The sequence below is a fragment of the Mesocricetus auratus genome, unplaced genomic scaffold (genome assembly GCF_017639785.1).
Source record: "Mesocricetus auratus isolate SY011 unplaced genomic scaffold, BCM_Maur_2.0 Super-Scaffold_100015, whole genome shotgun sequence".
In the NCBI taxonomy this organism is placed as follows: Eukaryota; Metazoa; Chordata; class Mammalia; order Rodentia; family Cricetidae; genus Mesocricetus; species Mesocricetus auratus.
Window position 1 is genome coordinate 63,537,131 of NW_024429198.1, and position 22,890 is coordinate 63,560,020.

Sequence of the window (22,890 nt, forward strand, 5' to 3'; positions counted from 1 at the left end):
GATTTCCTTTCAGCCAATAACCACCTTCAGCTGAGTTTATGTGGTAGCATTCAGAAGTTTTTCAAAACAACAAATACAGAAGCCGCAGCAGTCTGTGTGAGAAACTGAGGGAGGACAGCATGAGGGACAGGGCTGAGAATAAACACACTGAGGTCACAGAACGTGTACTGATGACTCACTGTCGGGCGCCTCTGTGAGCGCTGACTCACTGTCCAGAGCCTCTGTGAGCGCTGACTCACTGTCCAGAGCCTCTGTGAGCACAGTGTGTGGCTGCCTAGTGTTCTAGCCCTGTAGGGGCCTTGGCTGATGCCCTGTCTGCTCCAAAGTGAGCATGGGGGATTCCTTATTTGTGCTTTTCTAAAAAACTTTAAAGACACATCGAGGAACATTCAAAGATTATATTTAGATAGCAACTAATAGGGCAAATTAATATTGGTATTTTGTATAGTGGTATAAATACATGTGTTCTGTAAAGTTGATTTTGTCTTTTTTGAAGTGTTTTTCATATAATATATTTTGGTCATATTTTTCCCCCTCTTTCAACTCCTCCAAGATCCACTTCTTGCTCTCCTCCTCTTAAAACGGAAATAGACCTGAAAAGAGGTAACAACGCCATGGAGCTCATTTCCTGTTGTCCAACCAGTTATCCCTGAGCTGTGGCCTGCCGTGGGATGTGACTGGTGTGCCCAGTGTTCCAACCTCTCCCAGCGGCTACAGTTGCAAATAACTTCGTGGCTAAGGGTGGGATTTATGTTAGAATATCGTTATATGTGAGGTAATATTTAACACCTGTAGCCTGACACATTTTCTGATTGATTAGTTTTGCAACTAGTTGGGAAGATAACTAAAGTTTATGTGCACATACGTGTGTGTGTGTGTATTTGTGTATTTGTGTATCTGTTAGTTATCAGTATACAATTAGTACCCACATTGCATTCAGATAGATTAGTGACTTCAATGTCAAAAGTAAAACTTTAAATTTTTTGGTTGAAAATACACATGAACATATCTCTGACACTGCATAGAAAAGAATTTCTTAAACAAAATGCTAGGCTAATGGATTTTACTGATTCAGATTAAGAATTTGTCTTCATCAGGAACCATCGGGATAATGACAAATATGTTCCAAGCTAGGAAAAGATAGTCACTGTTAGAACTAAGAATTAAAACCAAGAACCTATAACCAGGTTCCAAAGATATATTCTGTTTACATTTATATTTCAATTTGAGATTTTCATGCAATTATTTTTTTAAATGTGAAGCAGACTTGTTTCCATGAAAAAAAAAAACTATGAGAACTATTCATTGGCTTTATATAAATTTTCATTTTTAGGCTATAGCTATGAGTTACATTTTTTTTTTCTGTTTCTGTTTTTAGAGATCCTTGAGGACACCATAGCATAACAGACATAAACATTCTTATTATACACAGATGTAAATAGATACATCCCAAGGTTTCTGATCTGTATCCCAAAGAGAGATTAGTGTGACTTCTTTTTGGCCATTCTGTTAAGACGTGTGCATCGTCTCTGCTTCACTCTGGATGCCGCATGTTTCCTTAACATGTCAGGAAATGTAATGCACACAGCAGACGTTTTCTCCTTGGGAATAAGCATGTGAATAAGTTTTGAAGTTACAAACAAGATGAGAAGGTGCTAATGGAAAGGCTGACCTTCAAGTGACAGCAGTCTAAGATGACATCTCGGATGTACATAGTTTTAAAGTAGAATGTGTACTGAATGCCCAGAAGCACTCCTTTGTAAGAGTTGCAACAGAAAATGACAGTGGAGTTAATAGTTCCCCAAGAGCTCATCAGGGCTAGCAGTGCAGGATTCATAGAGAATCACTTATTCTGCAAGAGCTTCCACTCTTAATGACTTCTAAAAAGGATGTGGATACAGCCCCCTCCTGAGCCTGCCTGGCTCCGTCTAAGTGACCGCAGGCACACAACACTAACTCTTTGTCTGTTCACAATGAGTTGTACCATATCATGGGAATAAGAAAACAGGTTATGGAAATGTTTGTAACATATCTGAGAAAATCACTGTGCAGTGTACTGTACTGCTCAGTGAGTGCCTGCACATGAGGTAAAAACAAGACAGCAGACACCAGAACAGCCAGGCCTTGTGGCACACTGAGAACCCAGCACTCAGAAGGCTGGAGCAGGAAGGTCGAGCCCTGTGTCAAAAAGGGACTCAGATGTGAGTAGCTCCACCTTAAAAGAAATTTGTTGATTAATAACTGTGAAAAATGCTAGCACGTAAGTCTTAATGTAAAAGAGCTCAAATTAATAGAAGAAAATGTAAGACATTTGAGACCTTAAGAATGAAAATTCTCTGGGTGGTGATGCCTCACACCTTTAATCCCAGCACTGGGAAGGCAGAGGCAGATGAATTCCTGAGTTCAAGGCAGCCTGGTGTACAGAGGGAGTTCCAGGCAATACAGAGAAACCCTGTCTCGAAAAACAAAATAATGGAAAATTAAAAGCAATAGAAGTTATTTTCATAAAATTCTGTCCTATAGGAATAGAAAGGGAAAATAGTTTCAACAATATATAAAGAAAACCAGTTAATATCCCTTAATATGAGGATTAATTCTTGAAGACAGCCCTTGTTTTTAAATGGACAGAGGGCTGGCCAACAGTTTGTTTAAAGGATGGAAAAGTCCAGTACAACATGTAGAAATAACTGGTAAATAATTCAGGGTAATTCAAAACCTATTTCTGCCCCTGCCTTTGTGAAATCATCTTTGATATCAGTTTGGTTATCTACTTACACTTTTCCAGTGACATCTGGCCCCATAGAATGTTAGCCAGGGCTGCAAAGATGCCCTTTGGGTTATAATAGAGCCTGCTTCTAGCCTGGTGTGGTGCTCACGCCTTTAATCCCAGCACTGAGGAGGCAGAGGCAGGCGGATCTCTTGAGTTCCTGGCCAGCCAGGATTTCATAGTAAGATCATCTTAAAAACAAAGTGGAATGCAGAAAGCGCCACAGATAACATATAAGCAGGCGTGCTGGTGTTCAGTGGCTTCTTCACAGTGTGAATGAGAAACTACCGTCGTGTGGTCCTTGCATTGCAGGTAACAGCAGTGTTCACTTGGGAAGCAGAAGTCAAAGGAACACATTCAGGACCCCCAGCCACACAGTGCGCTCTAGGCTAAGTGGGCTAGATAAGGAGCTGTAGCTGCAGTAGGCACTTTACGCAAGTCCTAAAAGTACTGATTTACAACAGGAGTAAATTAAATAAACCCTGATGTAAGATAAATCAGATTTTCCTCTGTACAGCTATGCTGTGTTTTATGGGTCTTAGTTAGGGTTATGATTTCTGTGATGGAACACCATGACCAGAAGCAGCTTGGGGGAGAAAAGGGTTTATTTGTGTACACATCCCAAGTCATGGTCCTTTGAGGGAAGCCAAGGCAGGAGCTGGTGCAGAGGCCATGGAGGAGTGTTTCCTGGCTTGATTCCCCTGGCTTGCCCAGCCTGTTTTCTTACAAAACTCAGGCCCACTGCCCAAGGGTAGTAGTGCCACCACAGTGGGCTGGGCCTCCCGCAGCAGTCAATAATTAAGAAAATTCCCAACAGCACATGCTAAGGAGGCGCTTTCTCAGTTGAGGTCCCCTCTTCTCAGACGACTCTAGTGTCAGGTTTACCTAAGACTAGCCAGCCAGATACAGGTTCAAAATGGGTGTAGTAGATTAGGTTAAACAACAGTGGCATGGGGGCTCAAAGCTAGCACTGAGCAGTCTAAAGCAGCATGGTGGTGAGTTCAAGGTCAGCCTGGGCTACAGAGGAAAAGACCCTGTCTCCAAAAAAATAAATAAAAAATTAAGATTAAATTCAGGTGTAATTTTTCTATTCCTGAAATGTTTTTAAGGGTAACTTTGGGAGTGACCGAACCCAGGACACCACAGTCGTTTAAGTTGAGCCTTGTCATAGTACCTGTGTCACACAGTTTGGTAGATAATGTGTTCCCTAGTTTTACTGAACATACTTAGAGATGTATCACACAAAATTCAATAGATGTAAAACCCAAACTAAGCCGGGTGTTGGTAACGCACACCTTTAACCCCAGCACTCGGGAGGCAGAGGCAGGCGGATCTCTGTGAGTTCGAGGCCGGGCTGGTCTACAGAGCAAGTTCTGGGACAGCCTCCAAAACAATACAGAGAAACCCTGTCTCGAAAAACCAAAAACCCAAACTGACCCCAGTGGTCATTGATGTGTGAATATGTTACAAGTGTGACTGTGTACATAAAAATGTTTGGTATAGCTCTAAGCTGATAGGTGGTAGCTGTAATTATTTACGATAATGTTTTTCATGAAGATACGAGTTCTGGAGAGATGGACTTTTAGTTAAGGGTATAAGAGGGCCCAAGCTCAGTTTCCGGCACCCACGTCATGTGGCTCACAACCCCCTTTAACTCCAGTTCCGGGGGTCCTGATGTATGTGCACATACCCACACACATGCGCATACTTAGAATAACAGAGGCAAACTCCCTTCATGACCGTGCCCGCTGCAGTCTCCGCAGCTTGCCGGATCCGTTTTCTTTGTGCTCTCACTTAAAGTGAAGTCTTAGGGCTGGGGAAATGACTCTAAGGCTAAAGGAGCTTGCTGCTCTTCCAGAGAACCCAGGTTTGATTCCCAGCACCCGTGTCACACAGCTCCACAGGTACCCACACATATGTGCACACGGACACATAAAAAATTAACATCTGATTTCTTCTCTTTATTTTAGCGAAGAATAGCCAGAATTCAGCAGATAGAAAAGGACATACTTCGTGTACGACAGCTTTTACAGTCCCAAGCAGCTGAAGCAGAGGTTAGTAAACTGCCCTTTTATGTATGTGCCGGTGTATATCCTCTTTCCAGAAAAGAAAATGCGCATAATTAAATGTGACACGATTGAGATATGGACCTTCTTAGAGAGACTTTTTTATATATGCGTTGGTGTTTTGGCGGTATGAATATCTATGTGTAGATGCCAGATACCCCTGAACTGGAGTTACAGACAGTTGTGAGCTGCCATGTGGGTGCTGGGAATTGAACCTAGGTTCTCTGGAAGAGCAGCCAACACTCTTAACTGCTGAGCCATCTCTCTATCTCTGACACATTTTATGCCTTTCAACACTTAAAATTTAGTCACTTTAGTGTCAGCTGTCAATTCATATAATGAAATTACCGACTTGGGCCATCATTACCCTGTAAGTGGTTTTTTTTTTAATGTGTAATTAGTAGTAAAAAAAAAATTGCTCAAGCATCCTTACTGGTGGTTATGCCACAATCCTTAATGAAATGACAGTAAAAGCACAACTAGCAGGGGAAGTGACAGGAATAAACGGAAGCTCTGGAAGAGTCCCCCAGACTTCACTATTGCAGAAGTCACAGAGAATAAGAAAGCTGTGACACGCCCGGTGTGCGTTATGGAGTCCTAAAGGGGCCCAAGACTGGCTGCTCAGGCCCCTGTGAGTGTAAGTATTAAAGGGGGCTGAAGTCGGGTTAGCTGGAGGTCTGTTTAGAAGCAGGTCGGGGTGGAGCGATGCTCAGCAGTTAGAGCTCGCTGCTCTTGCAGAAGAACCAGGTCGGGTTCCCAGCACCTGCGTGGTAGGTCACGACCGTCTGTAACTCCAGTCCTGGGGCCTGATGCTCTCTCCTGGCCTCCATTGGTAGCAGGCTAGCCCATGAGGCACATACATCCTTTTGTTGTTGTTTGCTCTTGGTCTTGTTTTTTTTTGTTTGTTTGTATTTTGTTTTTTTGAGGCAAGGTTTCTTTATGTATCCCTGGTCATCCTGGAACTCACTCTGTAGACCAGACTGGCCTCAAACTCAAGAGATTCACCTCCCTCTGCCTTCTGAGTGCTGGGATTAAAGGCGTGAGCCACCTCCAACCTACGGTGCTCATACGTACATGAAGGCAAAACACCCATACAGCTAAATAAAGTTTAAAGAAGCACGTGAAACCCCCAAACTGTCCCACATCTCAACACAACTGCTTGCTGTTCCCTTTTTCAATCCTAACAGAAAATAAGTTGGGCCCCGCCCCCACTCCCCCAAGGTTAAGAATCTTTGAATAGATTATAGTAAACCTAGTATAATTAAATCTAGAAATACTGTATAAAAAGCTGGATCAGTTGAAAATTTACTCAGTGGTGAAGTCCTTGCTGTCCTCCAGTCTCATCTTCTCTGGGCAGACTTCTGGAAGCAACATAAACTTCTCTTAAGAAGCATGGGGGGGGGGGTTGGCTGGAGAGATGGCTCAGCAGTTAAGAGCACTGACTGCTCTTCCAGAGGTCCTGAGTTCAATTCCTGGCAACTACATGGTGGCTCACAACCATCTTGAAGGCAGGCAGAAGACTGTATAAACAATAAATAAATAAAATATTTTTAAAAAAAGAAGCATAAGTAGCCCATTCTGTGACCACTGTAGCTGGCAAACCTCCTTTAACTTCTTTGTAGCTAGCCTGCTCTTCAGTCTGCAGAGAGAAACCCTGTCACTAAAAACCAAAGAAAAAAATCAGGCCTTTCCAGGCGTCCAGAATGCTCAGAACTCACTAGAAGCTCTATACTTAGGGGTCTACTTTTACTGTAAGGGGCCATGACAGAAGTCAAATGGAGGACACACGCGGAGCTGAGAGCATCTGTGTGAGCCCCTGGGATCGCGCTTGCAGCCCGCACGTCTAGCCACGGTGCAAACTTATTTGGGGTTGCAGACCCAGGGGTTTTGATTTGTATTTGAGGATGTAAAATGGTGCACCCAAAATACTGGCAGCTCCTCAAAACACTAAGTGTGAAATTGCCATATAGCCTAGCAGTCCCACTCCCAGGAGTCTGAAAGAAGTGAGGCCACACTAGCTGCACAGTGATTTCTAAGTGGGGTATTCTAACAACTGTATTCATTGTAGCCCTATAGGAGAGACAATAAAAATGTGATATTGTTACGCGCTGCACTTAAAATTGGTACTATAAGTATAACATAGATGGCTTTTGAAAACGTAAGTAAAATAAACCACGTATGTCCATTCATAAAATTCTCAGGAGACTGGGGATGGCTTAGTGAATAAAGCCCTTGCTGTGCAGTTGTGAGGACCAGGGTCAGGCAGCCGGAGCCCACAGAAAGGCCACAGGTGTATGGGTTCATCAGAGCAGGGGTCAGTGAGACCCTGCCTTGGAATGTAGAATAGGGGTGACCTCACAGAAGACAGCCAGGGTCAGCTTTGAGCCTCCCCAGTGCATGCACACACATTGTTTAATTAAATTAAATGCCCAGAAAAGAAAATGTGTAAAGATATAAAGATGCAGCTTAGTTAGGCAAGGTATCGCAGGCCGGTGTAATCCCAGCACCTGGGGGGCAGAGGCAGGAGAACTGAGAGTTTCAAAGCCAGTCTAGGTGACACAGTGAGGCCCCGTCTCCCAAACAAAAACTCAAGAGAGCAGAGTAGATGAGTTGCTGCCTGGTGCTGCGTGGCGGTGTGGAGGAACTGTAACTAAGCGGGAGAGAACTTACCCAGCCCTCAGAAGGCAGAGGTGGGGTCAGGAGTTCAAGGCCGAGCCTCGGCTGCAAAGCAGGTTCAAGACGAGCCTAAGCTACATGAGCTCCTGCCTCAGAAACACAGCCTTTCTTGTCAGTCCTGTCACCTGGGGTAGAAAACTGTTTCCAGTTTACAGAGGTCGTAGGGATGTAGACACTTGTCTGCACTGCTGTCCACTAGATGTCATCAGAAGAAGAGTGACTGAGAACCGTGGTCCAACAGTGCAGGCGTGCTTCAGTCTGGGGTCAGTGAGGAACTGAAGTCACAGGCGGTCCTCTAGGCTTACTCTTTGTTTCTCTGTATCTTCTCCTCCTTACACAATCTACCTGACGCTTTAAGGCTTCAGACACCATCTCTGTGCTGTTCTTGTCCTGAGTGCCACACTCTTACCAAACCACTCAGGATTTGTCAAAGATTTTAAATCCAACATATCAAAAACATAATTAACAGTTGAGTGTGGTAGCACACACCTTTCATCTCAGAACTCAGGAGACAGGGTCTGGCAAATCTGAGTTTGGAGCCAGCCTGGTCTACATAGTGCGTTCCAGGCCAGCCAGGGCTACAGTGAGCTCGTGTCACAACAGAACAGCAGAAGCCCACCCATCCCTGTTACCGGCCTCTTCTTTTCGAGTATAGATTGTGTGAGCTGAGGATCATCAGACAGTGTCTCACACCCTGTAGCTGTTACTGGTTATTTTTACATTGCTGTAGCAAAATTAAAATCTCAGACACAACGCAGCTTCAGAGGGAGAGCAGGTTGGGAGGACAGCGTCCGTCCTGCTGGGCAGGGCTTGAAGCCGCTGGTCTGACTGCCAGCAGTCAGGGAAAGGACGGGGCTGCTGGTGCTCTGCTTTCTCCTTTCTCCTCTTCCCATTCAGTCGAGAACCCAGCTCCTACGTGGCACTGTCACTCTCAGACGTTTCCTGTCTCCTGAGTGATTCCACCCTGGTCCTCGGATGTTCAGAGCCACCTCGTGACAGAGTGCATTTAGTCCAGCTCTAACCACTCCATGGTCTTCTCAGCTCTAACACTTCAGAAATCTACTCTCTTTGGAGACTTAGGGTACTTCTTTAACTGCACAAAGTAAAATAACAGCTGTGACGTTTTTTAAAAGGTGGCATTCAGTGGCATAGTAATACTGATTGATGGACTGGAAGAAGCTTATTGTGATGATGGAAACTCTAAAACTGTGTTACGGTGATGCGTGGTAGATGAACATTCCCATTCCAACACGCAGTACTGGGAGGATAGCAAGGAAGACGAGGCCAAAATGCTGGGAAACCCAGCACAGCAGCTTCCCGCCGCTGCCCCTCTAGTTCTTGCCGCCTCTGCTGGGTGTGTCTGTTAGACAGGACAACCCTCTTCAGAACACTCTATAGTCCTGCCGCCTCCAGAGTGCTGAGCAGGGTAGGCTTCACCTTCACAGCCTCATGAAGTCTCCCGGGGCCTCCTTGCAGGGACTCTGCCCTGGCCACGCGTTCCCAGCAGCTTCCTGGACTCTCTGTGCACGTTTTCATGAGCTGTGCATCTTGACATTGGAGCCTGCAAAACCGCAGTCCTGTCCAGTTGAACTGCCAGTGTGAGGGCAGTCATGTCCGTGGTGGCCGTGGCAGCAGAACCTGGGAAATATTTCCATGGTAGTCTTCAAGTAAGGTGGCATTCTCATTTCAGTTTCTCCCCTTTCTTGTGGGTTTGTGCTTGTACAGGCGGGAGTCTTCAGTGGGTGAAGTCTTGCCTGCAAGGCGCCTTTCCTACAGAGAGAGTGAATTTCATAATTGTGCCAGTCTCTACCATTTTGGATGCTTGCCTGCTTCTTCATTTGGCAGATTCTGTATTTTCCATCGATGACTGTAAATCTAAGAGCAGTGTGTGAAACCATGCCCCAGCCTGTATGTTACGCTGTCTTCAAATTTCCCCTACCAGACAAGTCAGTCTGTTACATTTGAATGAAGCCTCACTCTGTTTTTCAGGATATGGCCAAAAGCAGACTTACTTTTTTTTTTGGAGGGGGGGAGGCGGCAGATGTAACACAGCTGGCCTCCAGCCCAGGGCCTGCAGAGTCTGTGCCCTCTGTGAAACCGAGAGCACAGTTGTCCGCCTTTGTCAGCACTGTCACAGAATGTCCCTTTACGCTCTGCCTAGCAGTGGTTCTCACCCTGTGGGCCACAGCACCTTTGGGGCCAAGCAACCCTTTCACAGGGGTCACCTAAGGCATCAGAAAAGCACATTGCAATTCGTAACAGTAGAAAAGTTACAGAAAATACTTTTATGGTTGGGGTCACGACACCATGAGGAACTGTATTATAGGGTTGCTGCATTGGGAGAGTTGAGAACCACTGGTTTATCGTGGTTTATCTAGGGTTTCTGTGGTCCACAGACCAGTTTCAGAGCCTAGCCACCATGGGCTCAGGGCTGCCACAGCAGCAGCCCCGCTCCTGCCACTTTCTGTGTAAGTTACTCCTCTGGTGGCTGTGAAAAATTGTGTCACAGAGTTAAAGAAGGGGCTCATTTGGGCTCACAGTCTGAGTGGCAGCAGCCCGTGGTGCTGGGAGGACATGGGGGCAGGATTCTGGGGTGGATAATCACACTACCCCTGCAGTCACAAAACAAGTGAGTGCTAGTGTCTGGCCACTTTCTCCTTCCCTTTGTATTCAGGGCTGGGACCCCAGGGGATGATGATGCCTGCTTTCAGGGTGGTCTTTCTTCTTGTTAAAGGCTGGCCTGGAACTCACAGAGATCCCCCTGCGTCTGCCTCCCGAGCTCTGGGATTAGAGGTGTGCACCACCAACGCCCAGCTTAAATTATCTCATGTGCATGAGTGTGTTTGCCTGCTTGTGTGTCTGTGCTCCACGTGTGTGCCTGGTGTCAGTGGAAGTCAGAAGAGGACACCAGATGCCTAGGACTGGACTTAGAGACAATTCTAAGCCACCATGTGATGCTGGAACTCTGGCTTGGGTCCTCCGGAAGCCAGGATTCTCACCCACTTTAATTCTGCTCACCAGTGACTCGTGGTACTTGAGCAATACTGTAAGCTTTTGATACACGTGATCCTGGTTTACCTAGAATGTGGCTTCTCCTGCCATCAGTTCTTCAGTCCAGTGACACGCTCTGAAAAGCCCTTGTATGCCATCCTTCATACCACTCACAGCTTTCCTTTGTAGCACTTGTCACAGTTTTGGTGTTGTTGTTGCTGTCATTATTTGACAGTGTGTCCAACTAGACCAGGCTTAGAAAGCAGACTGAGTCGTGGCTGGTTTAGTGGCACTGTGCTCCCTGGTGTCTAGGGTAAGCGGACAGCAGTGTCTTTCTGCAAACACACTGGCGTCTTCACGTGCACGGCTGCCATGTGCTTGTGGTCACCCTGGGTTTTGACTCGTCTTGTCATGGGCTGGCTGTGTGTCCACTCTGGTGGGTTTGGGTCTTCTGCTTCTGAGTGACTAAGTCACTTCTCTTCTGCTCAGCCACGGCTGTTACTAGTTTATGGTGAAAACGGTACATGTAAAGTTGTTTTTAAGTCATATTTTTAAATGGCCTAGGAAGGCTTAGAGTTAAAATTCCAGGGAGAGCATTTTAAAATATCATGATCTCTAAATCATACTCTTTATATTACAGTAGCATTTTCCTAAAGCAAGCAAATAAGAGTTTCTATAAAAGATGGTAGGAGATTATTTTATTTCTTGTATTCTGTGATGCTGTTTTTACACAAATGACTACTTTATTTTGAAATGACTACATTTATTGGGTATAATATGTCGCATTTATTTCATGCAACAGATGGTAGCTACATTAGCAGAGTTTCCTGTTTTATTTATTGTTTCAAAGAGCTGGTAATTTGGTTTCAGATGACATTAGTAGGAGATGTACACATATTCTCTGTAAAAGTAGCCTACACGGGTGCTATTTGTAAACTTAGGTGTTTGTTTAACTGCTGTATTTGCAGCTCCATTAAATGCCATAGTCATGTGTCCTTGCAGAAAGGGACAACTATTTGCTCTAGTTGGATTGTATTCCTGATGTCGAGAGGAGCACATCTGGTGGAGGATGGTGTTTCTGGAGGGGCCTCAGAAAATCCTTTGTCTTGTGCAGCTCAAGTGCTCAGGGGAGCACTCCTCTTCCCTCGATCGCAAGCCACGCTGGAGGTTGGAAGTGTGGCGTGCACTTCTGTGCCTCTGTCAACCTGTATAATTGACTCGTTAAGAGTCTGGAAGTAAAAAATAAGCTGGGAGCTATAAAGGGACACACCACTCGTGTACATAATGATGCTAACTCCATGTTAACAGAGGTCATCTCAGAGCAAGCATGAAGCTGCTTCCCATGAAGCTGAACGGCAGCATGAAGGACAAGGAGGGGCAGAGAGCAGCATGTCACCTTCTGGCGGTGGCCAGGTACGAGCCCTTCTGACTTATTTCAGATTGAGTCGGTGTTAAGAGAGGAGTGTGGAGGGGCTGACCCAGTCCTGCCCGTGTCCTTAGACTTGTGTCTAAGTACTATCGGTTTCCTTACCACACTTCATACACTCTCTGCGTTTGCTGGGCTACTCAACACTCCAGATCATGTTTCTGTGTTGGTCTCTGTGCCTGCTGTGCATAGTTTTGGAGAGCGGTTGGTTCCTGTGGTTGACCCTGTTGTTGCTGTGTCGGCATAGCTCTGCTTTCCTCTAACGCTCAGTACAAACACATGCTTCTGGGCTTGTAATGATCACAAAGGCTCCTAGAGGTTTTTTGGTTTTTGGTTTTTTGAGACAGAGTTTCTCTGTATTGTTTTGGAGGCTGTCCTGGAACTCGCTCTGTAGACCAGGCTGGCCTCAAACTCAAGAGATCCACCTGCCTCTGCCTCCGAGTGCCGGGATTAAAAGCGTGCGTCACCGTCGCCCAGTGCTCTTAGAGTTTTTACTTTCTGATATACTTCAAGATGACACAAATCTAGAAATAAATCTTAACTGAAAATGGTAATTCTGATGCTTATAAACAGTAAGCTATATACTTTATCATGTTTAACTGTTACATGTTATTTTTTACCATATATACAAATTGCCACCAATTTTCAATTAGTGGTTTATTGAAATAATATGACAGCTTTTCATTGGTGTATCCTATATTTCTCAAATTTCCTCCAACAGATATTTTTATGTTGTAAATGAATGATATTTAAAAAATAGAATTTCACTAAATTGACTTTTAAGATAATTTTCCTACTATCAACAAAAAAGATTAGTCTTTCTAGGTTACTTTTGATAGTGTTGTGTTTATACCTTTCTATTAATTCATTAATGTATAAAGCTTATAACATTTCCTGTTTAAAAACACTTCCTTTTACTGAGATAAAGCAGATACTTCATTCATCATCACTAGTTATCACTATACAGAAAAATTGTTTAATGGTGATTAAGATGAAATAATGAGTTATATAGAAGGTTGAGCTCTGTTTTTGAGAACTATGTTTTCCTACAGTGTAAAAGGAAGAAGAGCTTTATTTCATTTGACAATTGGTTGTTCAGGCTTCAAATCATATTCTAATTACCGTGTACTTCAAAAGTCTTACTCATCTGGTAGAAGCCGTCATATACTAGTGAGATCTCCGTGATACTACCTGAAACCCAACTCTAAATAGATTATACTGAATGTCGGAAGTGGAGACTGTTGTAAATACAAAATGATAGGAAGAGGTTTTCATGATGAAGTGGGTGAGAAAACCACTAAAGAAAGATCAGTGTGTTTCAGAAGAATGTCAGTACTTCCGTGTCTGAGGAAATCGAAACTAGAGCGTTAGACAACGGAAGTCATAGCCCAGGCCTGGAGAGATGGCTCAGCAGTTAACTAACAGCACTGCCAGTCTCCCAGGGGACCCAGCGTCCTCTTCCGGTTTCCAAGGGCACCAGGCACTCAGGCAAAACACAAACATACATGTAGAGGAAACCCCCATGTGGTTGTTTTGTTTTTTACTCTTTGGGGCCTACCAATAAGCTCCCAAATAAAGACTTGTTCTTGCTGATGAATGCTCGGCCCTAGCGAGGCTTGTTTCTAGCCAGCTTTTCTAACTTAAACCACCCTGTTGCTCTTTCGCTATGTTTTGCCTCTGGGCTCTTGCCTTTCTCTAGTCTGTGTGCCTTTCTTTCCTTCTTACTTCATGGCCGGCTGCGTGCTGACCCTGGCATTCTCCTCCTCCTTTTCTCACTGCTCTCTCTGTTCCCGAGATTTCTCCTCCTCTCTCTGTTCATCCTCTGCCTGCCAGCCCTGCCCGTGTCTCCTGCTTGCCTATTGGCTGTTGTGTTAGGCAGGCAGAGTAACGTCGCTTTACAGAGTTAAACAAATGTAGTATAAATAAAAGAATGCAATCTATCTTTGTATCATTAAACAAATATTCAACAGCATAAACAAGTATAACACATCTTTTTGGTTTTTTTCGAGACAGGGTTTCTCTGTAATGTTTTGGAGGCTGTCCTGGAACTCACTCTGTAGACCAGGCTGGCCTGGAACTCACAGAGATCCGCCTGCCTCTGCCTCCCGAGTGCTTGGGATTAAAGGTGTGTGCTAGCAATGCCCGGTGACACATCTTAAACTAATATTCCACAACATAACCATACATGTAAAATTAATCATTTAATTAAAATTTTTGCAGGGGAAAAATTTTTTTCACTTTTACCTTTTTTAAATTAAGATATAATTATATTATTCCCTCCCCCCTTCAATTTCAGCCCTTCAGTTCCTCAGGTGTTGATCTGTCTGTGCTATCATGACCTATTTTTCTTTGTTATTACTACATATAATATATATATGTGCATTTGTAACACATACATGTAGAAACAGAACCTGCAGAGTCTGTTTGGTATTGCCTGAATGTCCGTGACTGCAGGGCTGACACGGTAGCGGATAACCAGTTAAGGGCCTCGCCCCAGAGAAGACTTACTCTTGCACTCTCAGCATTTGGAGTAGGCTGTAGTCCAGGCGCGCCCCCTCCCCACGAGCTGTCTCCTCCACGTGAGCCTGTCTCTTCCTGTTGTCCTTGTTCAGACCTTGTGTGGGAAGCCATATTGTGAATCATGACTGACGCTTCCCAGTCATTTCTAAGACACACAATGTCACAACAGATTTCCTTGTTCTCTGGCTTTTACAAGTTTTTGATCCCTCTTCAGAGGTGCTCCCTGTGCTTTAGGGACAAGAGTTGTGTTATAAATGTATTCCCTGGAGCTGGGCACCACACATTCAGTTTTCTGGGCATTTTGACTTTTCTGTAATGGTCTGCATCTCTCTCAGAGAGAGGAGCTGCTTTGATGAAGGATGAGAGGACCTGATCTGCAGGTGTGAGGAGGAGTCTAGAGTGCAATTAGGAAGTGTGCTGGTCCAGCAGATTACTGGTAATAGTCTCCTCTAAGATCCACAATCGCAGTGGGAGCTGGTAGGTTTCCAGTGCCAAGCATGATTTCAGTTCCCTCCTGTTTAGTAGGCCTTAAGTCCTGTTAGGTTATTGTTGGTTACCAAGCCCTGAGTGCCTCTGTGTAGCCCTGGCTGTCCTGAAACTCACTCTGTAGACCAGGCTGGCCTTGAAATCAGAGATTCCCTCCCTCTGCCTCCTGAGTGCTGGCATTAAAGGTGTGCACCATCACCTCCCAGCTTCCTTGCTGGCTTTTGTTATGGTTCATAGGCACCACAGCGAGGTAGGACTACTGGTCGATTTCCTCCCTTTTCAATTTGCATAGCATCTTCTATGAAAGCTAGTCCTCAGGGAGGAGCTTGACCTTTACAAAGTCAAGATCTGCTGGGCAATGGTGGGAAGAGATCTCTGTGAGTTTGAGGCCACACTGACTGGTCTACATAGTGAGTTCCAGCACAGCCAGAGCTAAAACCTTATCACCAAAAAAAAAAAAAAAAAAAAAAAAAGAATCCTATCTAATTCGTGTTTATGTACCACATCCCTGGTAAATAATTGAGTGGTTGTAAAGGAGACCCGATATCCTTGCTAGGAGGAGTATTTCTTTTTTTTTAAAGTAATTTTATTTATCAATAATTTCAGCAATCTGCCACTCCCAGATCTAAAACCAGAAACAGGCCCGTAAGAAGCAATTTGAGAAGCACTAGTAGGCAGAAAAGATAGATAGATAGATAGATAGATAGATAGATAGATAGATAGATAGATAGATAGATAGATAGATAGACAGACAGACAGACAGACAGAGAAACAGAGATAGAGCGAGCGAGAACATTCTCGTAGGCAAGAAAACACTCATACCTCACGTACAGACTTGTACACAGCCCTTGGGAAGTGGAGGCAAGAAGATCAAGGTCTTTCTCTGTTACATATTGAGCTGGTAGCTAGCCTGGGATGCAGGCAACTTTGGTGTTAAGAGAATTGGAGCCACAAACCCCAGCCAGGAGAGACAGAAATCATTGAGATGGGACCCTGTGGGGTGTGGTCCTGCGGGGTCTACCAGAGCCCCGTTAGAAACTCAAACTCTGCTTGATTTGTCACTTGCCATGCCATTTTTGTCCAGTGCTGTCTATCTTGGCCCCTGGCTGTTGAGGGATGGACCCCCGAGTCTCTGGAAAGCCTCCAGTGTTTCGGTGAGTCCAGTGAAGCCAGGAGTCAGCAAGGAGGTTTGGACTACATGTCGGGCGTGGCCCTGGGGGATTACGGACTCTGGATGGCAGAGTCAGCAGTGGTGCTTGCAGCTGGCTGAGGACTAGGAACTGATGGGAATGTGCCTGAAGCGCCCTCTGGTGGCCGGCAGCCGTAGGCTTTGAGGAAGCCGACTGCCGTAGCCCAGCAGAACGAGGGTGTGCCTCCTCCAAGGAACGCTAGGTGAACCAAGTCTCAACTTGTTGGTCCTTCAGGTTGAGTCTGGTGCCCAGAACCCTTGGGGCCTCAAGGTCTGGGTGTGGCTCCATGTTGAAGTGGTTTCCAGTTCCTATAACTGTTCCAACTGTACCCCTGGTCAAGGGGCCCCGGGCATGGGGGCAGGGGATGCGGAGCTGCTCCTATGTCATCTGTAGCTCACCTGGAAGAGTATTTCTTGATCTGTGTTTATGTCCTCAGGAAGTTAAGTGGTAGGAAAGGCTACAAGTAAATTACTCAGGCTAGTCCCTGCTTGTTTATATAGAACCTCTTCCTTAATGGTCAGCTGTCTGTTTGAAGGTCTTTGGTAGCACCTGTAGGTGATGATGAAGTTCAAGCTCACGTTGGGAGGATGCACCAGTGGGCGATTCCACACAGCTCAGAGGCAGAGCAACCGTGACCCACAGGGACCACATCCACTTTGACACCCGTTTTCTTTCTGAGGGATATTCCGTCATTTGTTCATAAATATTTTGCTGTGCATTTCCAAGCTAAGATTACTTTTCAGGTGCATATCTGATGTCATTATTATATCCCCAAAGAAAGAAATGGTTTCTTCATAGCATTGGATAGCCTATCATGATCCATTTGGGTTGTTAGGTCTGGTCTGGTTTGGTCTGGTTTAGTTTGGTTTTTCGAGACAGGGTTCTCTGTGTTAACAGCTCTGGCTGTCCTGGAACTCACTTTGTAGACCAGGCTGGTCTCAAGCTCACAGAGATCCACCTTCATGTGCTGGGAGCATAGGCATGCGCCGCCACCCCCCACACCCAGATGCTGTTGTTTCATAAATGTGTGTGTTATATTTTGTTTGACTGAGCCCAAATAAAGGCCATGAATTTGTTGGTTTATAGCTAAAACCTGTTCTAATCTCTTAGTCATCTGTAAATTTTCCATCCTGTCCTTTGTTCTTTTTAAAATATAATTCTGACTTTGTCAATCTGCCACCTAAAGTTCAATGACTATAACATCTTTTAGAGCCCCCTCCCCCAGTAATTATTTACTGCAACCTGTGTCCACATTAGATCCATCTTCATTGTTATTGAATGCAGTTTTCACAGACCACAGACGGTCGGTCATAACCTTGTTCTGTTTTCTTTTGGGATTTTATGCAGTCTTTAGCTGTGGTGCTACTGTGGCTATATTATACTATAGTTATTTATTTTTCCTCTTTCCTGATAGAATTTCAGTGAGCCCTTTCTAAATTGTGAGAGCTTAGGAGTTGCCTATGTTTGTAATCTAAATTGCACTGCCTTTAATGTGCTTATTTCTAGAGTTCAGCTACACGAGTGGATCATGAAACAGCCAGTGTTTTGAGTTCCAGCAGCACACACTCTGCTCCTCGAAGGCTGACCAGTCATCTAGGGACCAAGGTAACGGCAGATTGCAAACTGTTGCCAAGGCTAGGAATGCTTTGCTAAGATTGGGGTGAGGGTGATGTTTTTATACAAGGAAACAAGAGGAAATGAGAAATACAAAAACTCCCAATTAGGTGCCTGTTAATTGTTTTTTCGGTTCATTATCCATTCATCTTAAAGCAAACATCTTAAGCTCTAGGCAAACTGACTTCTTCAACCCCCTATGCCTTTCCACTCCAACCTGTGGAAGAGCAGACGGTGCTCTTAGCCACTGAGCCATCCGCCCAGCCCCGCTGTCCACCTCTGTGCCGTGCCTGTGGTGGCACACACTTTTTGCCCCACCACGAAAGGCTGTCACTGTCTCTCTGCAGCTCAGGACTCTGAGCTCTGCGTCTCCAGAAGACGTTGTCTTAGTTCCTAGAGTCCTCTCAGCCATTTGCCTCCTTTGTGTCTCCTATTACCGGTTGGCATGAAACACCTCTTAGAAAACAGACAGTTTTTCTCTGTCGTCAGCATCTCACAGTATCTGCAATGATAGTTGATGAGTATTCACTGAAATGAATGGGAAAATCATAGAAATTGGATGTTAGCCAGCGCAGCAAATATTTTAAGATTAGGGGAAGTATGTGAGAAGGAAATCACTTTAGTATTTACTAAGATGGAATGCTGAGCAGTCTGCCTTCAGTCAGAACTGAAGAATTGCATTGTTTTCATAGCATACTCTATACTCTGTTTAAATAGAATGGCAGTGCTTAGGAAACACTGGCGTAACTAACATTGGTTTAAGAAATGCGTTTTAGGGCGAGGGATATAAATCATTGGTAGAATGCTTGCCTGCCGTGCCCAAGACTCTGGACTCAGTTTATTAAGAAGAAGAAACAAATGTTAGAGACAAATTTGAGGAATCAGTGCTAACCCATGATAGTTTTTATGTGGAGCCTCTCTGAGGTGAGCCTCTACATTATTGCCAGTTCTCTCAAACACGTGTAATCTTATCCTGCTGGGGAAGAAATTGAGAAGGAAGCAGCTGCTTCGGGCCACTAGAGTCTGGAGCTGACCAGATTGGTTCAGCATCAAGACACTATTGACTCTTGGCTTATGGACATTAGCAGTCAGGGTGCATTTCTGTACATTTTGAATGCAGACTTATTTTATATAGTTTTCTATATCATATAAATCCCTCCATTTTGCAGCTCAGAAAACTGATGTTCAAGAGAAGTCAAATAAATTAACTAGTACCACATAGCTTGCATACAAGTGATGGAGCCAAACTTTGAACCCAGGTCTGAAGAAAACACATTATCCACAGCCCTGTCGCTGCCATCGTAGAACTAGCAAGCACTACTGGAAGGTGTTTTCACACATCCAGAGCAGCATTTGCAACCTCAGCAACATGAGCTACGTCACTCGTTGTTATACTATGGGATGCTGAGCAGCTCCCCGGCCTCTAACAACAAGATGCCCCTAAGGCTCACACACCACTGTTAGGACCAAAAGTGCGTCTTGGGATGCAGTCAGATGCATCCTTGTGGACCTCTGGCTTACACAGATGATGCCCTGTCTTTTATGGTCTATCCTCTGACTTTGATGCCCTGTCTTTTATGGTCTATCCTCTGACTTTGATGCCCTGTCTTTTATGGTCTATCCTCTGACTTTGATGCCCTGTCTTTTATGGTCTATCCTCTGACTTTGATGCCCTGTCTTTTATGGTCTATCCTCTGACTTTGATGCCCTGTCTTTTATGGTCTATCCTCTGACTTTGAAGCCCTGTCTTTTATGGTCTATCCTCTGACTTTGATGGGTAACAACCCATGCTAACTGGATGCTGTTTTTCTATTTCTAATTTGCCTCTAAGTTAATCCTTCCAACTTATTGTTAAAGCAGCTAAGCTTACCAGTTGCTTTTATAAAAGAAAATGATGACACATCTTGGCTTTGCTACTCTCTGTGTGATGATAGTATTTTTCTTTTTATGATAAAATAATTTTATATGATAACAGAGGTCATATAACTTTAAATGTTATAATTATAATCCTGATGAAATGTGATGATTGTAGAGATTTTGTATTTAGTAGATTGTAATTGTTGCAAAATGTTTTCTATTGCTTATAAGTAAAATGAAGTTTTAAATTACATGAAGAATTTAAACTAAATACATTCCAGAGAGAGAGAGAGAGAGAGAGAGAGAGAGAGAGAGAGAGTGAATATGAATGGGTGTTTGAGAGAAAGAAAAGATGAATTATTTTCGTTCATAGTAATCAGTTAGCTTTAGCTGATGCAGGCAAATAGCAATTTCAGTACTGTAGGAACCTACTTTTTCCCAACAGTCTGCAATATTATTATTATTTATTCACATAAACCAACTGTGAATGTTATTTTGAAATAGCACTCATCACTTCATCCAGAAAAGGATCTTTTTGTTTTGTTTTAATTTTTAATGAATTTAGTAAATAATCCCATTCATCACTTCATTTGATCTGACTTTGGGTATTAAAGTGATAATTTTGTTTCTGAACTCATTTGGCCCACAGGTGGAAATGGTGTATTCATTGTTGTCAATGCTTGGTACTCATGATAAGGACGATATGTCACGAACTTTGCTAGCTATGTCTAGCTCCCAAGACAGCTGTATATCCATGCGGCAGTCTGGATGTCTTCCTCTCCTCATCCAGCTTTTACATGGCAATGACAAAGACTCTGTGTTGTTGGGAAATTCCCGGGGCAGTAAGGAGGCTCGGGCCAGGGCCAGTGCAGCCCTCCACAACATCATTCACTCACAGCCTGATGACAAGAGAGGCAGGCGTGAAATCCGAGTCCTTCATCTTTTGGAACAGATACGCGCTTACTGTGAAACCTGTTGGGAGTGGCAGGAAGCCCATGAACAAGGCATGGACCAGGACAAAAATCCAAGTATGTTTGCTCTCTGTAGTGTGCATCACGGTGCATGTTTCAAAGCGTGTGTAAGTGACAGATTAGAAACTCTTTCTAGTTTGCTGTCTTTATGAATAGGAGGGATTTGTATTAGCTACCTAACCCTGCTAACACATTAAAGGCTTAAGTCTGCATTTCCCTAAACATTTTAACAGTGGAAAACGTTATGTGCACTACTGTGCAGTCTGTCAGAACAGAACAAGCAAATCAGATGTGAGGGGGATCTGGCTGGGCAGTGTTCACTCCTCCCTTACTGCTCCATTGCTTCCCCCGAACTGAGTACGCAGTGGAAGAGGGCAGCATTCTCCAGAGGATCGTCAGCAGGGGTGTGTGCGTAGCAGCAGTCCCTGCCAGACCCTCCAGGCAAGCTTTCAAGAAGAAATTTTAATCATAAGTACAGCCAGCTGCTTTGATGGCTCATCTATGTAATCTTGGTATTTGGGAGATGGAGACAAGAGAATCGGGAGTTTGAGGTCATCTTGAACTACACAGAGTTCAAAGTCAGCCTGTGTCATAGACCTAGTGCAAAGAACCACAGAAAGAAAAAATTACTCAGTAAAGCTAAAACCAATGTGAGCAGTTAGATTGCCTTTTGAAGTAATTTTACATAAGGTTCTTCAGCAACCAAGCCATAATCTTTTACATTTTCCTATCAGCAATCACTGGACACACTCTACCTGTTGTTTCTTGATCCTGCAGTAGCCTTTATGAAGTAGAAGAAAAGGAAAGGTGTTATCATCTCCATTTGTAGATGAAACTGAGACTTAAGCTAAAAACAACTGCATATGTCCTTGAGCCTATATAGCAGAATTCTTTTCTAAGCTTAATGTAAAGGTTATTTCAAATCTTAAAAACATGTAAGAAAAAGAGCAGGGATGATTTTTTTTTTAATCCACTTAGGGAACCTTGGAGTGAGAGCTAATAGACACTTTGTTTAGAGAACATTCCTTTCTTGATGGAGAGGTATATACAGTTATTTAGTAAGTCATATTATTGCTTCTGAGAAAAATACTTTGTGTCAGGTATTGACTTGAGACTTTGCATATAGTATTAAAGATGTAAGTGCATTTTCTTGGATACCCTTTTCTTTAAATTTTTACCATGTATCTGTCTGTACGGGGAACTGTGCTAGTTATCACATATGTGTGCGACCATATGCTTTTTTTAATCCATAACCATCATTGTTGTTTACACTGAAATTAGAAGCAAAATCCAGCAGTATTATACCAAACTATATTTATCCTTTCATGTAGTCATCATTTAAAATTACTACATATATGAGCTATAGCAAAATCTATGGGAAACCCAGTCTGGCAGGCTTATGGAGTCTGGCAAGAGGTGAACGTGCCACGGAACCAAGGAAAACCCTCGGCGCAGATGCTGTTCTGCAGCTGTGGTGTTTATTCCTCATTCAGCAAATGCCTGTTGACCTCCTGACCTTCTGTACAGTAGGGACACACTCATAACCCTGTATATGGTAGAAGTGTGACAGCGTCGCTTCTAAGACAGCAGAACGTTACGGCTTAGGTCATTTTATCTTTCAGTGCCAGCTCCTGTTGAACATCAGATCTGTCCTGCTGTGTGTGTTCTAATGAAACTCTCATTTGATGAGGAGCACAGACATGCTATGAATGAACTTGGTAAGATAAAAGGGTTCCTAATGCCATGAAGAGATGCTGCTGAATTTCTAAAACAAGGAAGGAAAGTCATGATTATAAATATAGATGGATAAGTTGAGATAATGTAAGGCTCCTAACTTTGATCAGCTGCTTCCATCCTTATAGGAAAAAAAAATGGAAAAAAAAAACCCACTGTACCCTGATCTCTGTGGGATAAAGGGTCCTGTACCCAGGTCTCCATGGGAGAATGGGACCTGAATCACAGAAAATTCCTCCCTCCTACAAACAACCACTTTCAATTTTTAAAATCTTAACTAAAGAATGGAAAAATTACCAAATGGACCATCCCTGTCCCTGTTGCCCAGGTAGATCTGACAAAGGGGACAGTTTGAATTATTTGTTAAAACATCATTGTTCTTAGCCAGGCACGGATGACGCACACCTTTAATTCCAGGACTTGGGAGGCAGAGGCAGGTGGATCTATGAGTTTAAGGACAGCCTGGTCTACAGAGTGAGTTCCAGGACAGCCAGGGCTACACAGAGAGACCCTGTGGGGGGTGGGGTGGGACAGGACAAATTGTTGTTCTTGCAATGTGTCAATCACTTCAGATGAACACCAGGAAGAAGAG

General features: G+C 44.0%; 1 protein-coding gene across 14 annotated transcripts in view; it reads left to right on the forward strand.

Moving 5' to 3' along the window:
- The window catches only part of Apc (APC regulator of WNT signaling pathway), a 113,529-nt gene that overhangs the window by 71,316 nt on the left and 19,323 nt on the right, over positions 1 to 22,890 (forward strand). For 9 of the 14 annotated variants that reach the window (XM_040758056.1, XM_040758059.1, XM_040758061.1 and 6 more), the window contains 5 exons: positions 4,738 to 4,821; positions 11,809 to 11,913; positions 17,629 to 17,727; positions 20,243 to 20,621; positions 22,187 to 22,282. In XM_040758056.1, the coding sequence (XP_040613990.1) occupies positions 4,738 to 4,821; positions 11,809 to 11,913; positions 17,629 to 17,727; positions 20,243 to 20,621; positions 22,187 to 22,282 (763 nt within the window). The remainder of the gene's footprint in view (positions 1 to 4,737; positions 4,822 to 11,808; positions 11,914 to 17,628; positions 17,728 to 20,242; positions 20,622 to 22,186; positions 22,283 to 22,890) is intronic. The other 5 variants (XM_040758063.1, XM_040758065.1, XM_013124005.3 and 2 more) reach the window with 3 other exon arrangements.